This window comes from Lampetra planeri, chromosome 27 (genome assembly GCF_965212315.1).
Source record: "Lampetra planeri chromosome 27, kcLamPlan1.2.h2, whole genome shotgun sequence".
In the NCBI taxonomy this organism is placed as follows: Eukaryota; Metazoa; Chordata; class Hyperoartia; order Petromyzontiformes; family Petromyzontidae; genus Lampetra; species Lampetra planeri.
In genome coordinates, this window is record NC_136133.1 from 8,672,428 (window position 1) to 8,692,691 (window position 20,264).

At 52.3% G+C, this 20,264-nt stretch overlaps 1 protein-coding gene across 1 annotated transcript; it reads right to left on the reverse strand.

Moving 5' to 3' along the window:
- Positions 1–25: 25 nt before the first annotated feature.
- On the reverse strand, positions 26–19,775 carry LOC144728131 (cyanophycinase-like). The gene is made up of 6 exons (XM_078607440.1): positions 19,569–19,775; positions 16,958–17,193; positions 15,476–15,612; positions 10,962–11,091; positions 3,163–3,301; positions 26–1,311 (listed from the first exon to the last, which is right to left on the reverse strand). Exons 1-6 carry the CDS (start codon positions 19,707–19,709, stop codon positions 883–885), a joined length of 1,212 nt encoding a protein of 403 aa, XP_078463566.1. The 5' UTR covers positions 19,710–19,775; the 3' UTR covers positions 26–882.
- Positions 19,776–20,264: the final 489 nt, after the last annotated feature.

Below are 20,264 nucleotides of genomic sequence, written 5' to 3' on the forward strand. Positions count from 1 at the left end.
TCCAGGCGAGGAATACACACACATACACGGTATGGATCACTTTTATTGGTAATCATCAGCCGTCCCCGTAGCTCGTGACCCGCGCCAGTGTTTGCGGTTGTGCTGATGTGCGGCTTCGCTGGCATGTGTTCAATGTCCGACGTTTCACATCATGTGCTGCTGGTGACCTCGTCGGTCCAGTTCCTGAAGGTCTCGCCGGACTTAACCAATCCGGCCAGCACAATTTGGTGGAGAGGAAGCTTACCAGGCAGCACGAGGAGCGAAACGTCAGACATCGCGCCCGATGACAACGTGTGGCACGAGCTGGAGACGCATCATCATCGTCATCATCGTCATCATCATCGTCATCATCATTTTATCTTAAAATAATTAATATGGCGCCTTAACCGACGCGCTTTACACAGAATTAACAACGGTGCATATGTATTTAATGGAGGAGATTAGGTGAATTGAATTGATGAGAGGAAACAATGGGTAAATCTGTGACGCGTGAATTCGGTGAAAGCGAAAGTGAGGAGAGTAGATGATGATGAATGGATTTAATGAATGGGATTAATGAGTGATGGCCATATCATGAAAATAAGAAGAGGGAAAAGTAGCGGTGGTGGTTATCAGGGGGGATTACGGGGGGGGGCGGGGCGTGAGGTGAGCTAGGAAACAATAAGTGAGTTTTGAGTGTGGAGCGGAAACTCAGTGAGCGATGGTAACTGTTGAATGTGGAGGTACAAGTTTGTTCTATCGTCATCATCGTCATCAGCATCATCATCAGCAGCAGCATCAGCATAATCATCACCGTCGTCATAATTGCGCATCAATCACCCAACCACCTCCACGTAGCTTGACCACCACCACCACCACCACCACCACCACCACCGCCACGGCTCAGTTCACAGCCTCGTACATCTCGAGCAGGAGGTCGCGGTAGGACACCATGAAGTAGCCGTCGACAGGAGACCTCCCTTTGGCGCCCGCGCCCAGCTCCTTGCTCATGCGCACCTCGTACTGCGGCTTCTTCTCCTTGGTGCTCCCCGTGGCCTCTTTGGAGTACCTCGAGTTGAAGAGGTTCGTGGCCACTCGGGCAAACTGCCTGGCGCCGAACACGTCGGCGGACGTCACCGCGTAGTCGTAGTCCTCGCGCCCGCCCGTCGCCGACTTCCAGGGGGCGAAGGTGACCCTCCAGCTGAGCATGTCGAGGGAGTCATCCTCCGTGAGGTAGTGGGCGCGCACGTTGCGCAGGTGCCAACTGGCCGAGGCGGTGTCGTCCCACGCGCCGGACAGGTCCATGAAGAAGACGCCGAACTTTCCAACCACCTTTTGGCGTGCGGGGGGGGGGCAGGGGGGGAAGATGACCACGAGGATGGACAAGATGGACCGTGGCATGGACATCTTAACTGACATCGTCGTCGTCATAATCGTCATCGTCGTTAACATCATTATCATCGTCCGGGTTATCATCAGTATCATTGTCGTTATTATCATTGTTTTTATCGGCGTCGTCGAGGTTATCATCATCGGTATCACTGTCGTTATCATCATCGCTATCATCGTCATTATCGTCATCGTCGTCGTCACTATCATCATCGTTATCACTGTCGTTATCATCATTATCATCGTTGTTATCGTCGTCGTCGCTATCATCGTTGTCGTTATTCTCACCGTCTCTATCGTCGTCGTACAGAGACATTCATAGAAGTGCACACACGGATACGAGACACATGGATGGACACGCGTCTTCATCATCGTCATCATCGACATAATCTGCTTCTGGTACTACTGATGGCGCTGTTACTGCTGGTGCTACTACTACTATTGCTACCACTACTACTGCTACTACTGTAGTGACATTGGGGATGTCACTGTATGGTGCCGGCCTGGGAGGGCCGTGGCGTGCGATGTACTCACGTCGCGGACAGCACCGTGTGGGTTGCACGGCGTGCGATGCACCGTCATCGCGTACACCCCATAGGTGGGTGTAGTACCAACCCTAGCCGGGCTTGGTGAGCGCTGGGATAGCGCGTGCACCACGCATGGTGTGCAGTGCGGGCTCCCACAATGGGGAGCGGGAGAGTGTCAGCCCACGGACAGGGTTTCCCTGGGCCATGGCACTCTTGTTGACCCGGTAGACAAGTGATCCGGAGTGTCCACAAAGAGGCCCCATGTGGGGGGGGGGGGGGCGAGGGGGTGATCATGTGTCCGGGGAGAGCTCTCGAGGGGGATCGAGAGGGAGCTGGAACGCTCGCGAAGGTGGGCGGGGCTGAGAGCGGAGCCGGCCCCGACCCGGGAGGATAAAAGGTGGGTCCCTGAGAGGGACCGGGGTCGCTTCGTTCTACAAGCTGGAAGCTTCACGTTCTACGTCTGAAGAGGCACCAACACGTGGCCGGGGACCCGAGTGAGGGTCCGACCCATCGTAGCCGTAACTCCTATGTATAGTGCAGTTAGCTGGGTGGTCACCACCCCAGGCTGTATCTGGTATAGGGCAGTTACCCCTTGGTATATACGTGTTGCGAATAAATGTGTTGCCTCTGAAGAATAACGTCTGAGACTCAGTTGGACTCACTACACTACTGTTGCTGCTACTGCTATTGCTACCACTACTGCTGCTACTCCTACTTCTGTTACTACTACTAATTTGGCTACTTACTGCTGTTACGACTACTGCTGGTGGTGCTACTGCTACTACTGCTGCTCCAACTACCACTGCTACTGCTGCTACTACTACCACTGCTACTGCTACTACTAGTGCTACCACTACTACTGCTACCACTACTACCACTATTTCTATCATTATTGCTACTACTATTATTGCTACCACGACAACTGCTGGTGGTGCTACGGCTACTGCTGCTGCTTCCACTACTACTAGCTACTACTATTGTTACCACTACCACTGCTGCTACTTCTACTGCTACTACCTACTACTGCTGCTACTGGTAGCGGCAGTGGTGGTGGTGGCGATGGTGGTGGTGGCGATGGTGGTGACGGCGGCGGTGGTGGCGATGGTGGTGGTGGTGGCGATGGTGGTGGCGGTGGTGGCGATGGTGGTGACGGCGGCGGTGGTGGCGATGGTGGTGATGGCGGCGGTGGTGGCGATGGTGGTGACGGCGGCGGTGGTGGCGATGGTGGTGGCGGTGGTGGCGATGGCAGTGGTGGTGCTGCGCTAACCTTGGCACGTGGCTCCGTGTCCATGGCGGTGATGACGAGCGCCGTGTCCTCGTCCACGCCGATGCCGCGTGCCGCTCCATGCGGCTTGTCCCTCGTGTCCCACAGCAGGCGCGCCAGGCGGCCCTCCCGGCCCCTCTCACTGGACAGCAGCGCCAACAACAGCGGCAGCAGTAGTAGTAGTAGCAGGAGTCGCATCAATAGCATAATCAGCATCATCATGTAGGTATATATCAACCCATACTTCACCAATGCTGTTGAGTGCAGCTCAGCCAACTGGTTATGTTCACCATGGCCCAGAATCGAACTCAGGTAGGCCGGGTTAGAGCAGCGGCACCGCGGTTGATAATACCTCTCGCCCTCTCCCTTCTGCGCTATTTAAACAAAACTAATCTATTATTTGGGTCTTTCGGTAAAGTCACGTAGATAGGTACAAATTAATAAAAATAATAAATATAAAATAAACAAACTACGACGTTTCAATCACAACACAAGCGATCGTCATCGGGAGGACAGAGGGGGAAAGCCACTGAATGCAGACTGTTTTATAGGGCGTTGTGATCGAAACGTCGTAGTTTTTGGTTTATTTAACACTAGCTTAACTACCCAGCTTCGCCCGAGACTAGGATTTTTGTCTTGGATTAATACACGGCCTACGCAGAGGGTGGGGGGGGATGCGTGACGTCAGCAGGCACACTGCGTGACGCTGCCGCATGCGGGTGACATCACACATGTGACGTCACCGCTCACTTTGCCGTGCAAAATATATCCATTATTGCGCCACCCCCCCCTCCCCCTAAATACAAAAGTTTGTTTTATACTTTTTGCATTGTGTACAGTCTGGAAGCTACCCACAAGCCAAATTTCAAGTTTGTTGCATGTCGGGAAGTATGCTAAACATTTCGAACAGACACACATAATCACACATTTGCCTTTTATATATATAGAAATTCATTATTATTCATTTGTACCTATCTACGTGACTTTACCGAAAGACCCAAAGAATATGAATTCCTGTAGTCACGAAAGCTTTAAGTCAAGATTAAAACTAATACATTTTACCAGGTAAGGCCCAACTGAGCGATGTAGTTATTTTTGAGAAGCGACCTGACCACAAATGATAGCTCAACGAAAGTGGCTTATCGCGTGGAAATGTATCGCAGTCAAATACTCTGAACGTACGTTAATTTTTTAAATGTGGAGGGAAAACCCAGAGGACCCGGAGAAAAAGCCACGCTACCATGGGGAGAGTGAATACGCAGATCCTCCAAATACACAGCAGGCGTCAGGGTCGGGATCGAATCCACGCCCTCCTGTATACCAGGCGAGCTAGTTAACATCTCCTAGCCATGGGGGGATGCTTTGATTCATGCCGTTTCAATATTCGTTGTCGCACCTTTCACGAACGCATCCCCGACGTAAACTGGGTAATAAAGGCGCTGACTCCACTCTCTTGTTCGTTGTCCTTCCCCCGTCCCTCCGATTAACACGGTCGGCTATGTACGGTGTGAAAGAAGTCCAACATACAGACGGTCCCCAAGTTGCAGAAGACGCGACTTACGGAAATCCGACCAAATGGAAATGCTCCCATAAGTCATGTAAACAATCAATAAGCGGAAATTATTGCGTTAGTTACGTGAGCGCAAATAGTGCAGCACAGTGATGAATACCGCCCATATCCCCTTACGCCTCGCTCCACCGTCTTCACTGAGCAAGAGCTTCACCAGGATTAAGGGAAACGGAATTTGTTGTCGCTTTACGTAATAATTTTCCTTTCGTAGCATTACGTAATTTATTGTTTTCTACGATTAGAACTATCCTCCCCCTCCCCCGTGTTAATTTCATGAGTTAGTTACTGTGCGTACTTTATTTAACACGATGGAACTTCCATTGCTTATGGTCTCGGCCGAGGCCTCGCCTAACGCGCGGTAAACGAACATGCGAAAGTGACTGCTTCCTGTTAACAATTAATTTTACAAAAAATGTTTCGTGGTGTTCATAAGCAATTGGATACAGTATATGTCCCATCAGTTTGATTATGGGTAGTGTTAGGGTTAGATATTCGATTAAATGAAAGAATCATAGGAAGTGCAGAGCGTATGCACAACGATACGATGCAGGACTGCATCAAGAGGAATGAGAGAAAACGAACCTTCTAATTGGGTACAGGGGTAGGGGGGCGCAACTATTTACTGTTATGGGATTTTATCGTTGATTTTTGGGGGGGGGGAGAATTGTTCAGTTTCCCGACACACGGAAAATTCTGGTTACGGATCCTTCTCGGGAACCTAACCCTTCCGTAACCCGGGGACTGCCTGTACGGACATTGTATCATTGTTGCCCTGCCCCGCGTTACCTCCGATTAGCTACGTACGGTGCGAAAGAAGTTCAATGTACACACATTGTCACGGCTATTGGCCCTGAGCGGTGCTGGGGCAAGGGCGCGTCACGGCTGGCACGGGTCGGTGGCCCCGTGGCACGGGCAGCGGTGGACAGATTGGCCGGCAACGTTCACGGAGTGGCAGCCAGGGAACGGAACGCGCCCGATATACGGCCGTACAGCCGGGGCGGGAGACGGAGCGACGAAAGGAAGCTCAATTGTTTGGTGGGGCCGGGGGATATGGGAGGAATTCATCCTTCAGTTGATCGATCATGACTGCTGATGGTGATGGTGGTGGTGACGCACGCGCACTCGCGCACTGCGTCATCACTGCCGTGACAGAACCATTCACTTCGCTCTGACGTCAGTGTCCTGGGTAAAGGCGCAGCCGCTCCACCTGCAGTAACTCACTCACGCCACTGCCGAGGGACCTCTAGACAGCCCTTCCCCCACCCACCCCCCGCCACTATAACTGTATGTGGCCTACTCGCGATGCTTCGCGAGCTGCCCGCCCACGGGGCTGGGCAGCTCGCGAGGCATCGCGAGTGACCCTCGGACCGGGGCTCGGAACGGCGACGGCCACAACTCGAAAAACCAGCCCAGGGCAAGCGCCGGGAATACCTCGGCCGGGTGCGGCACGGCAAGGGATGCGGGTGTCCAGACGCGCGCGTGTGTGCAGGTGGGCGGCCCTGTAATCACTGCAAGGCCGTAGCCATGGAGTCAACATTGGGGGGGACCAAATCTTCCAGGGGGTCTGGGGGTCCCCCTCCCCAGAAAAAAATAAATCTTAATTTGAAAACTCATTTCCTGCCATTTCTTGCCTAAAATATTAAAAAATTCACTAACACATGGGATGGACTTTTTATTTTTACAATAAAGTCTAATAGTGTATTGTATTACATTCCTCTATTTTTACCTTTTCTTGTTTCATAGTATGTAATGGCAGAGATTAGGGATTAATAAAGTACAACCATAACCACAATCATATGAACAGAAATCTATTTTATAGCAATATATTTGGGGGAGACATTTTGAACATATTTGAATATTGGGGGGGGGGGGGATGTGTACACCCCCAATTTATTTTATAATTACGGCCATTAATTGGCTAAGCGCTCGCCCAAAAAAAAACTGTTTCCTTTAATATACCAGGTAAAAGCCCACTGAGCTATATAGGTCTTTTTCAGAAGCGACCCGGCCACAAATGATAGATTAACGAAGTGGCTTATCAGCATCATCGTCTTCGTCATCATCGTCGTGCAGATCCTCGGCGCGAGTGCTGCCTTTGGCTGGCCATCGAACAATGACTCTCACCGCATTGCGCAACGCTTTCAAACGCTGCGTCTGCGGCCGTCTGGAACGCTCTACCACCCGATATCGGGAAGCCACTGCAGCTATGGACCTTTAAATCTAGATAAATATAATATTTTCTTTGGAACAAATTTTGTTGTGTCTAGTTTGTTGTTCTCCCCCCTAACCTCCGATTAACGCGGTTGGTTACGTACGGTACGAAAAAAGTTCACCAAACTAAAAGACAAAGATCGCCCCGTGTAGCCTGAACAGGCTGTTGGGGCAAGTGCTGTTAGCGAACACCTATGAACGCCGGCGCGGCACACAAGGTGGTTATCCAGCACCACGCCCTACCGCCTTTGTCTCCCCAGTGGCGATGTTTACACACCACAGCAGCTACTAATTTTGAGGCTGAGTCGACCTAGGGGCGGCCCAGGACCGCTACAAACATTCGCCAATGTTGCAAAGTTATTGATCGTGAGCGGGCATGAAACTCGGGTGGGCGGGTTCGTGGCACAGTGCGCTAACCACTACGCCACCGCTCTGCACTCACACAGGAGGATGAAGAATGTGGTTGAGGCACAATGGGCCTGTGACGTTGGTGGGAGCACAGCAATCGTCGCTGCACCCATCACCCCGCACGCATCGTCTCACTCCCTAGGAACGTCACGGAAACACAGTTCACTCAATTTCGATTCGCACTGTTGACCACGTACGTTGCGAAAGAAGTCCAACGCGGAAGGACACCCATACCCATAGAGACCCATAGAGACCCATAGAGATACCCATAGACCCATGGAGACCCACAGACACACCCGTAAAGGCACCCATAGAGACCTACAGACACCGACAGATTAGCACGGTTGGCTCCGTACCGTGCCGAACAAGTTCAACATACCTACACACAACAACAACAACCGCCATTCGCCACTAAGTGGCGGTGACGTCACCACGACGCTTGTGCCAGGCCATGTGCACCCTGAGGCCACGTGAAGTGTCGAACGCCCGCTGGCAGGAGGTCACGGGGCAGACCCAGGTGCCACGGGTCGACTGACCGAGATGACCGAGATGACTGGCTGATGCACCACCTGTGCCCCCTACTGTGCCAACTTGCTGTGTTTTAGCCACCCGGCGCTCCGCTCGTTGTTGTGAGCGTCGCTCCTCCGCCCTCCGTTGTTGTTGGAGGGCGACTGCCTCCAACTGCCCAGTAGCGTCCTTCACGAGCCTCCTCCACTGAGGCCGATCTTGACACCGCTGGTACCAGTCATCGGCAAGTCCACTCAGCTCCACGTCCTCCTGTACCACATCACTCCATCTCTTCTCTAGCCCGTGCCGCGCCCGTTTAGCCCCCTCGATCCGGCCGAACAAAAGCTGTTTAGGCATGCGGTGGCTGGGCATGCGGGCTACATGACCCAGCCAACGCAGCCTTGCCTGCCGGAGGAGCTCACTGATGGGACTTTGCCCAGATCTTTCAAGGACTTGTGAGCTCCTCACACAATCCAGCCTGGTTAAACCCAGGATGGATCGTAGGCAGGCCAGCCTAAATGTTTCCAACCGGCGGAGATGTTCCACTAGGGGGGTCCATGTTTCGCAAGCGTAGAGAAGGGAGGGAATGACCGTGGCCGAGAAGACCTGAAGCTTCGTGCGGAGCGACAGACCAGGTAGCTTCCACACAGCGTTACGCAACCGATGAAAAGATATTGCTGCTCGACTGATTCGGAGTGAGACCTCTGCTGATAAACTGGAGCCGGTCATAAGCACACTGCCCAGGTATGGGAAACTCTCCACTCTCTCCACAACTGCCCCATCACCGATTGGGAGTTGTGGGGGTGGAGTGCCCGATGGTACAAAATACCCAGGCAGGTGCTTAGTTTTGGTGGGGCTGATGGTAAGGCCCCACCTCTTAGTGGCACGCTCCAGTCTCAGCAGCAGCAGTCTCCAACTCCTCTTCTGAATGAGCAGCTATTACCAAATCATCGGCATACACACACACACAGAGACCCACAGACACTCAGACCCATAGAGACCTACAGAGACACCGATAGAGACACCCATAGAGAGCTACAGTAACCATACGTGGACACCGTTCCAGGTACTAATTTAAGTCTGAGTCTACCTAGTGGCGAAAGACCCGGCACTCCTGTCCATTCAGCAGCACAACGGGCTGGGGCAAAGTGTGGGTAACTCTCATCTCTTCCAAAAATAAGTCGAGGCCAGCGCAACAAAATATCCCAAATATCCCTCCGCCAACTACAACTAAACTATTTTGCACGGATTCTTTTAACTCTATCTGTTGTTGTTGTTGTCGTCGTTGTTGTTGTATCCTCAAATCTTGTAACTCTATTTTAACCCACTTCCCAATGTGATATCGACTGCAAACTTGGTATACTTATGTCATACTGATGGCAATACTATATTCTATCATAAAATATATATATATATTTTTTAAACATTCTTTTTTATATGTTATGTTTCGGCTTGGGTATAATTGTCCACGGTCAACTGACGTTGGCTGTAATTGGCCACGGTCCCTTACGTTATGGCAAGCTTCGGGGCCACTTTCTGGAGCCGTAGAGTTCTGCCATTACTATTACATTTCATAAAAGCGTGTTTTTTAAATTACTTATTTCATTTTACCAGGTTAGGACCCATTGAGCGATGTAACTATTTTTCAGAAGCGACCTGGCTATCAGGAATGACAGCTCAACGAAGCGGTTTATGATAATGTGGACATTTTAATCAGCCGAACACTCTAAGCGCGTGACGTTAATTCTAAAATGTGGAGGGGAAAACCGGTCTGACCCGGAGACAAATCCACGCGACCACGGGGAGAGTGAACACGCAAACTTCAAATGTAGAGGAGGCATCGTCAGGGTCGGGATCGCACCCACGTGGTGCCTCCTAGAGGGGCTCCTCCATAGCTCCTTGTCAGCAGGGGCGCGAGTGAGCAATTGCAGGACTGCGCCATTACCTCCTAGGAACCACCCACCAGCCCCTCCCACCCCAGGTGACAAAACGAATTAACTTCTCTCTATAAATACCAGTAGAAAAAACAAATATATTCATATTAGCGAAAAATTATATTTTTTACACGCGGCCATACGTTTAGATCTTAGGGTAGTTTACCTAACTTCATTTTTAAATTTAATATAAGTAATTGCTTAATTAGCGTCCGAAACAACCGTCATCATTCGTGGATCAGCCTGCGTTTGCATCACGGGCCCCGTGGACCGCCTGGAGGGCCGTCGCGGACCGTCGGTGGATACCGGGGATCGTGATCCAAAAACCACCGGCATAGGACAGCGAGGTCAGAGAGGTGGAATTGACTCCACCACGGCCTTAATGACCAATAATGATACGGGGTCTGTGCGTGATCATCATCACGATCATCACCATTATGAGAATCACCGTCATCACCACCATCATCACCATCACCGCCGTCATCACCATCACCACCATCATCACCATCATCACCATTATAACCATCATCACGATCAGGCCTCCCCAAGCTGGACGGTTTCATACCCCCCGCCATAGGAATGTGGAATTTCCACCACTGTCTCCCTGTAGGGTTGTGTTATCAGAAAATGAGATGAGCTCCGATGGCTCAATAGCTCACGTGAGCAGGAAATCCGGTCGACTCATTCAAACATTTCCCATGATTAATCAGGGCGGCCGCTGTGGTTTGAACCACGAACCCGTACAACGAGCGCCATCGGCGGCCTATTTGTGTCACCGGATCCACTCACACAACGGTTATGAAGATGAAGTCTCGGCAATCGTCGCTCTGTGCTTCCTTCCAATGGGGGTGGTTGGGTGGGTGGATGGCTGGCTGGCTGGCTGGGTGAGTGGTTGGCTGGGGTGGCTGGCTGGCTAGCTGGGTGGCTAGATGACTGAAGGCTGGCTGACTGGCTGGATTGGTGGATGGATGGGTGACTGGATGGCTGGATGGATGGGTTGCTGGCTGGCTGGGTGGGTGAGTGGATGGCTGGTTGGCTGGGTTTCTGGCTGGGTGGGTGGCTGAGTGGGTGACTGGGTGGATGGGTGGGTGACTGGCTGGCTGGCTGGATGGGTGGTTGGGTGGCTGGCCGGGTGGGTGGCTGCCTGGGTGACTGGGTGTGCGTGTGTTCACCTGAAGTGCGAGTCGACGACCACCCCGTGGATGGTGCCCAGGCCGCCCTCGGGGTCGTAGACGAGCTTGTCGGCGTTGCTCTGCGCCGACGAGTAGGCGCCGTACACGACGGCCTCGTAGCTGCGTCCGCCTGCGCGCTCCACACGAACACGGGTGGGAGCGACGCACACAGCGGGACAGGCAGACGAGTAAGACGGGAGACAGATCAGTAGGGTGCTGACAGAGAGAGAGAGGCATGGAGATCGAGAGACAATACAGATGGACAAACGAGCGAGGTGGTAAACAGGCAGGTAGGGAGGTAGATAGACAGTCACACAGACAGATGGACGGATGAGTAAGATGGGAGACAGACGGGTATGGAGGTAGATAGAGAAACGAGTAAGACGTGAGACAAATGGTTGGCAGACAGATGAGAAAAAAAGCTTGGAGACAGCCGGAAGACAGCCTGGTAGGGTGGTAGACAGACATATGGTTAGGGAGATGGTTCGGGATGATAGGGAGGTAAGTGGGGAGGTGAGGAGACAGGTAAGGGGATACACAAGTTGGGAGGCAAACAGGTAGGAAGAGAGACAGAGAAGTAGGGCAGTCAGGTAAGTAGGTGGATAAATAGGGACGTGGGTGGGTAAGTAGACATATGGACAGGTAGGTCGGGGAATAGACGGTTAGGTAGGCTGGTAGGTAGGGAGATGATTATATGATTATACAGGAAGGTATAACATACTTATTAACAGACAAACACATGCAGACATAAATCATACATATGTATTGACAGGGTGACACCTGCCGGCCTGTAAGGGTAATTACAGCTATAGTGACATATACTGCCTTGTCATAAAGGGGCGTATCTGGGGTAAGGGTCAAGGGCGGTGTCAGTCGAGAAGCTCCAGGAACCATCTCGAAGAGTCTGGTAGGTTCTAGAAAGGGGGCGTGGTCAGAGGTGGAGCTGGGCCACGCCGAGCGAGATGTAAGGAGCATCGAACCCTTGGTTCGTGGCTGTTAGCGTGGGGTCTGGGTCCTGAGTGCGTCGTTGCTCGCCGTCATCTTCGTCTTCGGCCACGTGGCTGTTCTTCTGCCAAGACTCGCTCCGTCTTCGCCGCTACGCTCGTCAAGCAGCCGGCGGAGACGGGCCGCGTGTTTAGAGCAGCTTTGGGCGTAGCCGCGTTACGAAGCTTATCGCCTTGTGTGCTCTTAACACACCAGAAGCCTTCTACAAATACGTGTGTCGGAGTCGCTCACTACACAAACACAAAAACAGATTGATGGGGTAAGTGCTGTTAGCGGGCACATATGAAGGCTGGTATGGCACACGAGAGCAATGTGTGGCCAGCACCACGCCCAACCATCTTTGTCTCCCCAATGCTGATGTTTGGACACCGCACCAGTTACTCTTTTAGGGCCGAGTTGACAGAGTGAAGGCCAAAGACCTGTACTGATGTCACTCGCTACTGATGTTGGCCTTCACCACAGCGCCTGTGCCAGGCTAGGTGCACTTTAAGGCCACATGAAGTGTCGAAGGTTCGCTGGCAGGAGGTCACGGGACAGAGCCAGCAGGTGCCATGTGTTGGCTGACTGAAATGACTGGCAAATGCACCAGCTGTACCCCCGACTGTGCCAACTTGCTGCGTTTTAGCCGCCCTGCGCTCCGCTCGTTGTTGTGAGCGTCGCTCCACTGCCCTCCAACTGCCCAGTAGCGTCTTTCACGAGCCTCCTCCACGGAGGCCAACGTTGACACTGCTGGTACCGGTCTCCGGCAAGTCCACTCAGCTCCACATCCTCCCCCGTACCGCATCAGCTCTATCTCTTCTCCAGCCCGTGTCGTGCCCATGTCATGCCCGTGTAGCACCCTCTACCCGGCCAAACAGAAGCCACTTGGTCTATGGGTAACAGTGTGAGTGAGTCTATGGGTATCAGTCTTCTTCATCTTTCGTACGGCTGCTGACTTAGATACAGAGACAACAACTACAATGTGACATTCAGGTGGTCAAAGCCAAACAACCGCATCAGGAGCAACGGAGTGTATCGCTGCGTTGATATCTCATTCGGATTTTTTCGGATCGGGGCATTGCGTCGTTATACATTGGGTAGTCTGTTCTGGATGACACAGTCGCGCCACTACTACTGGAGACGTTTTTAATTTTCCATTTGTACATCGGGTATCATCCGCATCTGCCATCGTTTGTGCCGTGGATGCGGTTTAGGGTGGACCATGAGCTTCGTGGAAGATCAAACCCAGGGATTTTCTGCGTTGGGTCTTTCAAAAGAAAACTGGTGTTTGTGACTTCTTTTGAACTCCATTCACCTCTTTCCAAGCTTCATCGGAGGGTGGGGGAGGGGGGGTTGTCGTCTCATATTCGTGGATCGGGGCCATTTGTCCCGCGTGTGGTGCCAATCGCGGCACATCCCGCAGAGCATAGATTAACGTACAGTCTGTTCTCCTACAATGCGGTAGTCATCTTCTTGGTTCTTTCGGTAAAGTCACGTAGAAGGGAAATAATAAAATAATAAAAATAAAACATAATAAAATACAATTATTATTTTATTTTATTATTTCCCTTCTACCTGACTTTACAGAAAGAACCAAGAAGATGAATCCCTGCAGTCACGAAAGCTTTAAATCGAAATGCGGTAGTCGTTGTGGTCCTGAAGGACACCGCATTATGGGAAAATAAATCGCGTTATAATAAATAATACAGGATGTAGGGATAAAGCATAGTCCGCGATAATGGGTGAGATGCGTAACGCAGGCCGAACAAAGACTGAGGGCGTGTGGGTAGCATCTAGAAGCATCCAGCAGCATCCCGCCTCGTGCAATGACGAGGCAGCCGCAGTACGACCGCCTATCCCGTGCACTCGACCGCGTCGTACCCGGTTCGCATCCGCGTCGTCAAAAGAAAAAAAGAGATTCGCTGCCGAAATACGTCCATCGTGTCGTTTCCAGTTCACGTTATGAAAGCAGCGGCACGCGTTGTCGGGGGATAGACCGCACGTGAACCTCACGTCGACGATGGTCCTCTAGACCAGTGGTTCTTAACCTTTACTGCAGCCTTGCACCCCTTTGGTTCTGAATCGTAAAAAAATAGAATGTTAATAACTGCATAGGTTTGATGAAACAAAGTAAGTTGTGCTTACGTGCCCGTAATTAATTTGTGTTTCGATTATTTACCTTCTAGAACTGTTGATCGCGACGTTGACGATGTCCATCTAAGACGTACCGTTGATCTCAACGATGATGATGTCCATCTAAGACGTACCGTTGATCTCAACGATGACGATGTCCATCTAGGACGTACCGTTGATCTCAACGATGACGATGTCCATCTAGAACGTACCGTTGATCGTGACGTTGACGATGTCCTTCTAGGACGTACCGTTGATCTCAACGATGACTTCTTTTGAACTCCATTCACCTCTTTCCAAGCTTCATCGGAGGGTGGGGGAGGGGGGGTTGTCGTCTCATATTCGTGGATCGGGGCCATTTGTCCCGCGCGTGGTGCCAATCGCGGCACATCCCGCAGAGCATAGATTAACGTACAGTCTGTTCTCCTACAATGCGGTAGTCATCTTCTTGGTTCTTTCGGTAAAGTCACGTAGAAGGGAAATAATAAAATAATAAAAATAAAACATAATAAAATACAATTATTATTTTATTTTATTATTTCCCTTCTACCTGACTTTACAGAAAGAACCAAGAAGATGAATCCCTGCAGTCACGAAAGCTTTAAATCGAAATGCGGTAGTCGTTGTGGTCCTGAAGGACACCGCATTATGGGAAAATAAATCGCGTTATAATAAATAATACAGGATGTAGGGATAAAGCATAGTCCGCGATAATGGGTGAGATGCGTAACGCAGGCCGAACAAAGACTGAGGGCGTGTGGGTAGCATCTAGACGCATCCAGCAGCATCCCGCCTCGTGCAATGACGAGGCAGCCGCAGTACGACCGCCTATCCCGTGCACTCGACCGCGTCGTACCCGGTTCGCATCCGCGTCGTCAAAAGAAAAAAGAGATTCGCTGCCGAAATACGTCCATCGTGTCGTTTCCAGTTCACGTTATGAAAGCAGCGGCACGCGTTGTCGGGGGATAGACCGCACGTGAACCTCACGTCGACGATGGTCCTCTAGACCAGTGGTTCTTAACCTTTACTGCAGCCTTGCACCCCTTTGGTTCTGAATCGTAAAAAAATAGAATGTTAATAACTGCATAGGTTTGATGAAACAAAGTAAGTTGTGCTTACGTGCCCGTAATTAATTTGTGTTTCGATTATTTACCTTCTAGAACTGTTGATCGCGACGTTGACGATGTCCATCTAAGACGTACCGTTGATCTCAACGATGACGATGTCCATCTAAGACGTACCGTTGATCTCAACGATGACGATGTCCATCCAGGACGTACCGTTGATCTCAACGATGACGATGTCCATCTAAAACGTACCGTTGATCGTGACGTTGACGATGTCCTTCTAGGACGTACCGTTGATCTCAACGATGACGATGTCCATCTAAGACGTACCGTTGATCATGACGGCAGAGCCCTGGCAGGCGGTGCCCGCGCTGGAGCCGGCCACCACGGCCCCGGCATCGTGGGCCGCCTTGATGGCTCGCAGGGCCGAAGACTCAACCCGCACGCCTCCCTGGTTGTGGAAGAAACTGCAGGGGGGGGGGGGGGGAGGTGATGGATTTAGAGGGGGGGGGGGGGAGAAGATGCAGGGAGGGAGGGAGGGGGGCCCCAATGCGTGGTGGCTTGTGATGCCCCACTCCCTCTTATCTTCGTTTCGTCCAAACCCCCGCAAGGAATGCCGACGTGGCAATGCCATGCAGCGTTCTCTGTCCGTGCATGGTAGTCTCATTATTGTTACTAGGAGCAAGACTCACGCCCTTCAGACGTCGCCGTCCAGGCCAGGCAGGCCGCCAGCCAGCCAGGCAAGCACAATTTTCCCCCTCCCCACCCCCTATTTTCTAATATAGTACAATTAATCTGCAAAACTTGCTGAGTACAGGTCCAAAGGACAGCCCCCCCCCTCCCCCCACCCCCCCCCTCCCCCCAAATATTTTTTCAACCAAACGGCCAGCAGCAAACAGCATGTCTTATCAAATAGGTGTGATGGCGCCATGGTTGAGAGATGTTAACTACTTCGCTTGGTATACAGAAGGTTCTGGTTTCGATCCCGACCCTGACGCCTGCTGTATATTTGGAGTTTGCGCGTCTTTTTCCCCGTGGTCGCATGCATTTTCCCCCGGTTTTTCCATCCACATTTAGAATCAACATCACGTGTTTTGAGTCTTCGGCTGCTCCTATAAATGTCCACGTAATTGAAGTACCGGTAAATACGCTGGACACCCAGGTTGAGGCACACGTATCTTTATTACAAGTTGTCGGTACAGGACAGCACTAGAGGGGGTAGCGGCCCCCTCACCCGGATAACTGGGGATACACTCTAGCTAATCCTGACCTACCCCCAAGTCCTCCACTAACGGGCTAGGGGAGGCTAACTGGCCCGACACTGGTGAGTCGGGCTACGGTCTCCGGAGTCCCAGGGTACTGACCCTGGTTCACGGAACCACGCCTCTGGCTCGATCCTCCGCAGCCCTTACAAGGGCGGCGTCGAGGGGAGTCCAGGGCTCTAACTAGAGGATCTTCCTTCTTCCTCCTTCGTTCCCAGACTGAGCCACGAGCTCTCTCTGTCCTCCCCCTTTATACCCCCCCATCAGGATCACAACCCCCCAGGCTGCCTGATGCGGACGTCGCTGCGGGCACCCCCCCGTGTACTCCCGGAGCTCCGCCCACTGTGTTTGTTCCCCGTTGGATCCTATGCACCTACAGCCCTCCCGTAACAGCCCTACATAATTATGAGCCACTTCGTTGAGCTATAATTTCTGATTGCCACAGGTCGCTTCTGCAAAAGAGCTACATAGCTCAGTGGGGCCTTACCTGGTAAAAACAAATTAATCGTTTGGTCTTAGTGAAGGAAGAACGATCGAGTGAGCCGCTCACGCTTCGATGACGCGCGCCTGGTCTCCGCCGCCGAAGAAGAATCCGCCGAGGCCCTGGATGAGGGCGACGACGGCGGGGTCCTCGTTGTTGTGGACCTGGCCCAGGTCGATGGGGATCACGACGGCCTCCCGGGCCCCGTAGACGCGCACGAACAGGTCCGTGTAGAACGACGCGCTGTCCGCGGGGTCGCCCGACGCCGCCACGACGATGCCGATGCGAGCGACGCCAACTCCGCCCTGCGCCAGTGGGTTGAGAGGGTGAGTTGGTGGGTGAGTGGGTTGGTGGGTGAGTGGGTGAGATGGTCATTGGGTGGGTTAGGGGGTGAGTGAGTGGGTGGGTGAGAGGGTGAGTGCGTGAGTGAGTGGGTGAGAGAGTGAGTGGGTGGGTAGGTGAGTAATTGAGTGAACGGTTGAATGGGTGGGCACGTGCGTCAGTGAGTGGGTGGATTAGAGGGTGAGTGGAAGGGTGAGTAATTGAGTGAGTGGGTGAGATGCCGATGCGTGCGATGCCAACTCCGCCCAGTGCGGGTGGGTTGATAGGGGGAGTTGGTGGGTGAGTGGGTGGGTGGGTGAGTGGGTGAGATGATAATTGGGTGGGTTAGGAGGTGAGTGAGTGGGTGGGTGAGTGGGTGGGTAGGTGAGTCATTGAGTGAATGGATGAATGGGTGGGTGCGTGCGTGGAATAGAGGGTGAGTGGGTGGGTGACAGAGTGAGTGGGTTATAGGGTGAGTGGGTGGGTGAGAGAATGAGTGGGTGGGTTAGAGGGTGAGTGGGTGAGTGGGTGGGTTAGAGGGTGAGTGGATGGATTAGAGGGTGAGTGGGTGAGTGGGTGAGTTAGAAGGTGAGTGGGTGAGGTGAGAGGGTGAGTGGGAGAGTTGGTGGGTTAAAGGGTGAGTGGGTGAGTGGGTGGGTTGGAGGGTGAGTTAGAGGGTGAGTGGGTGGGTTAGAGGGTGAGTAGGTGAGGTGAGAGGGTGAGTGGGAGAGTTGGTGGGTTGGAGGGTGAGTGGGTGAGTGGGTGGGTTAGAGGGTGAGTGGGTGGGTTAGAGGGTGAGTGGGTGAGTGGGTGGGTTAGAGGGTGAGTGGGTGAGTGAGTGGGTGAGAGGGTGAGTGGGTGAGAGGGTGAGTGGGATAGAGGGTGAGTGGATGGGTAGGTGAGTAATTGAGTGAATGGGTGGGTGACTGGGTGAGTGAGTGGGTTGGAGGCTGGGTGGGTTAGAGGGTGAGCGAGTGGGTGGGTGAGTAATTGAGTGGGTGGGTGAGATGCGAGCGACGCCAACACCGCACTGCGTGGGTGGGTTGAGAGTGAGTTGGTGCGTTGGTGGGTGAGAGCATTGAGTGGGTGGGATAGAGGATGAGTGGGTGGGTTATTGTTAAGGCTATACAGGGGATTTTTGTCTTTGTGGTGAGAATGATAATAGGTGGTTGGGGAGTAAGTGAAAATGGAGTGGATGAGTTAACACAGTAGGGGGCACAGGTGGTGCATCGGCCACTCATCTCAGTCAACCCATGGCACCTGCTGAGTCCGTCCCGTGACCTGCCAGCGGGCGTTCGACACTGCACGTGGCTAAAAGTTCACGTAGCCTGGCACAAGCGCCGTGGTGACATCACCGCCACTTAGTGGCGAATGGCGGTTGTTGTTGGATGTGTAGGATTGGTGAGTTGGGCGAGTGCCTGAGTGGGCAAGTGGGTGGATGAGCGATGGATCCCATATTCACTCTGATATTACTGTTAAAGATTATGTTAATGAGTATTACAATGAGGATGTGTTGGTAATTATTACGACCATTGATGTTCATATTTTGTAATTGTTGATGTCGATGATGATATTCTTATACGTTAATTGTATTTTCTAAAATAATCAATGTTAGTTATAATGATGAAATATCATCATTATGGGCAACACAACCTATAGAACACCAACCACCTTCACCACCTACCACCACCACCACACACTCAAGTTCAAGTTCATTTATTAGGTATAGCCCTGTGAACCATTCGGCTCTGGAATCGGGTGCAACCGCAACAAACAAAAAACAAAAACATGAACAAAAAACATCTTAAAGTGAATATGTGACGTAGTGCAAACACCACCACTACGCACTCACCACCACTACACACTCACCACCACCAGCAGCACACACCACCACCACCATCCACACCCCACCACACACTCATCACCACGCACTTACCACCACCACCAGCAGCAACACACCACCACCACCACATAATTAACACTATGACCACCCACTCAGTCAGGCACGCGCCTATTGCCCGCACTCCATCCAGTTTCTGAAGGGTTGCGCAATCAGAGGGGAGGCTGAGCTTGCCGCTGCCTCACCTCTCGTCTTTCCCTGTATTTGCAGCGAAGCTCCGCAAATTTGGCGATTTTGGCTAGTAAAAATTATTGGAATCATATAGAAATGACATTTATAACACAGATCAGTGGAAAAATCTTAATTTTTATTTTCTGATTTACCTTTCGTAACAGCTATTTTCATTGGAGTATGACAGGTGAGGCTCTGCCTCCCCTGCCTCCCCTGACCGCACGTCCCTGCCACTCACCACCAACACGACCATCACTACCACCACCACCACCACCGCCACGCACTCACCGCCAGCTCCACGATGGAGCCGTACACCGCCGCGTTGTCATCGCTGATCCCGCCGCCGGCCAGCACGAGGCTCTTAGCCCTGGCCTCGAGCGCAGCTCCCAGCAGCAGCAGCAGCAGGGAGATGCACGTCTTCATCTTCATCACGTTGGGAATTACCAGCAGCGCTCAGCACCACCACCAACCAACCACCCGGTCGGGTCCTGCACAGAGGCCCGCTGCTTATAAGGGCTCGTTACGGGCGAGGGGTGAGGGTTAGGTCAGGTAGAGATGGGGGTGGGGGTGGTGAACACTTGTGAATGGGGCGATATGATTGTCCACGATGCGATGTCGAGTTTCACGAAGCGGCGATTATCACAATATCGGTTTCCCATGAATGTGTAATTGCATGTCGCATTATTATTTTATCGGGTTTTTTTGTGGCGTTGGGGTCGGAGGCGGGCTTTCCTTTACTTTCAGTATGAATCTTTAAAACAAATATCTGCTTACGAGTTCGGCTTCGACTACACTTCACTCCCCACAAGCCCTCAGCCTCCAGAATCCGTCTGATGTATCCCTGATGGTCGTGCTGGTGGCTACGCTGCACGTGCCTGCACTGTGCTATGCCGGGAGGTCGTGGGTCGATCCCGACGCCTGCTGTATATTTGGAGTTTGCGTGTCTCGCGTGGATCTTTGTCCGGGCCCTCCGGTTTTCCACCC

Coding starts and splice junctions, on each gene's coding strand:
- LOC144728131 (XM_078607440.1), bottom strand. CDS start 19,709: ATGAAGATGAAGACGTGCATCTCCCTGCTGCTGCTGCTGCTGGGAGCT. Junction 17,194..19,568: donor GCTCCATCGTGGAGCTGGCG/GTGAGTGCGTGG, acceptor CCACTGGCGCAG/GGCGGAGTTGGCGTCGCTCG. Junction 1,312..3,162: donor ACACGGAGCCACGTGCCAAG/GTTAGCGCAGCA, acceptor GCACGCCAAAAG/GTGGTTGGAAAGTTCGGCGT.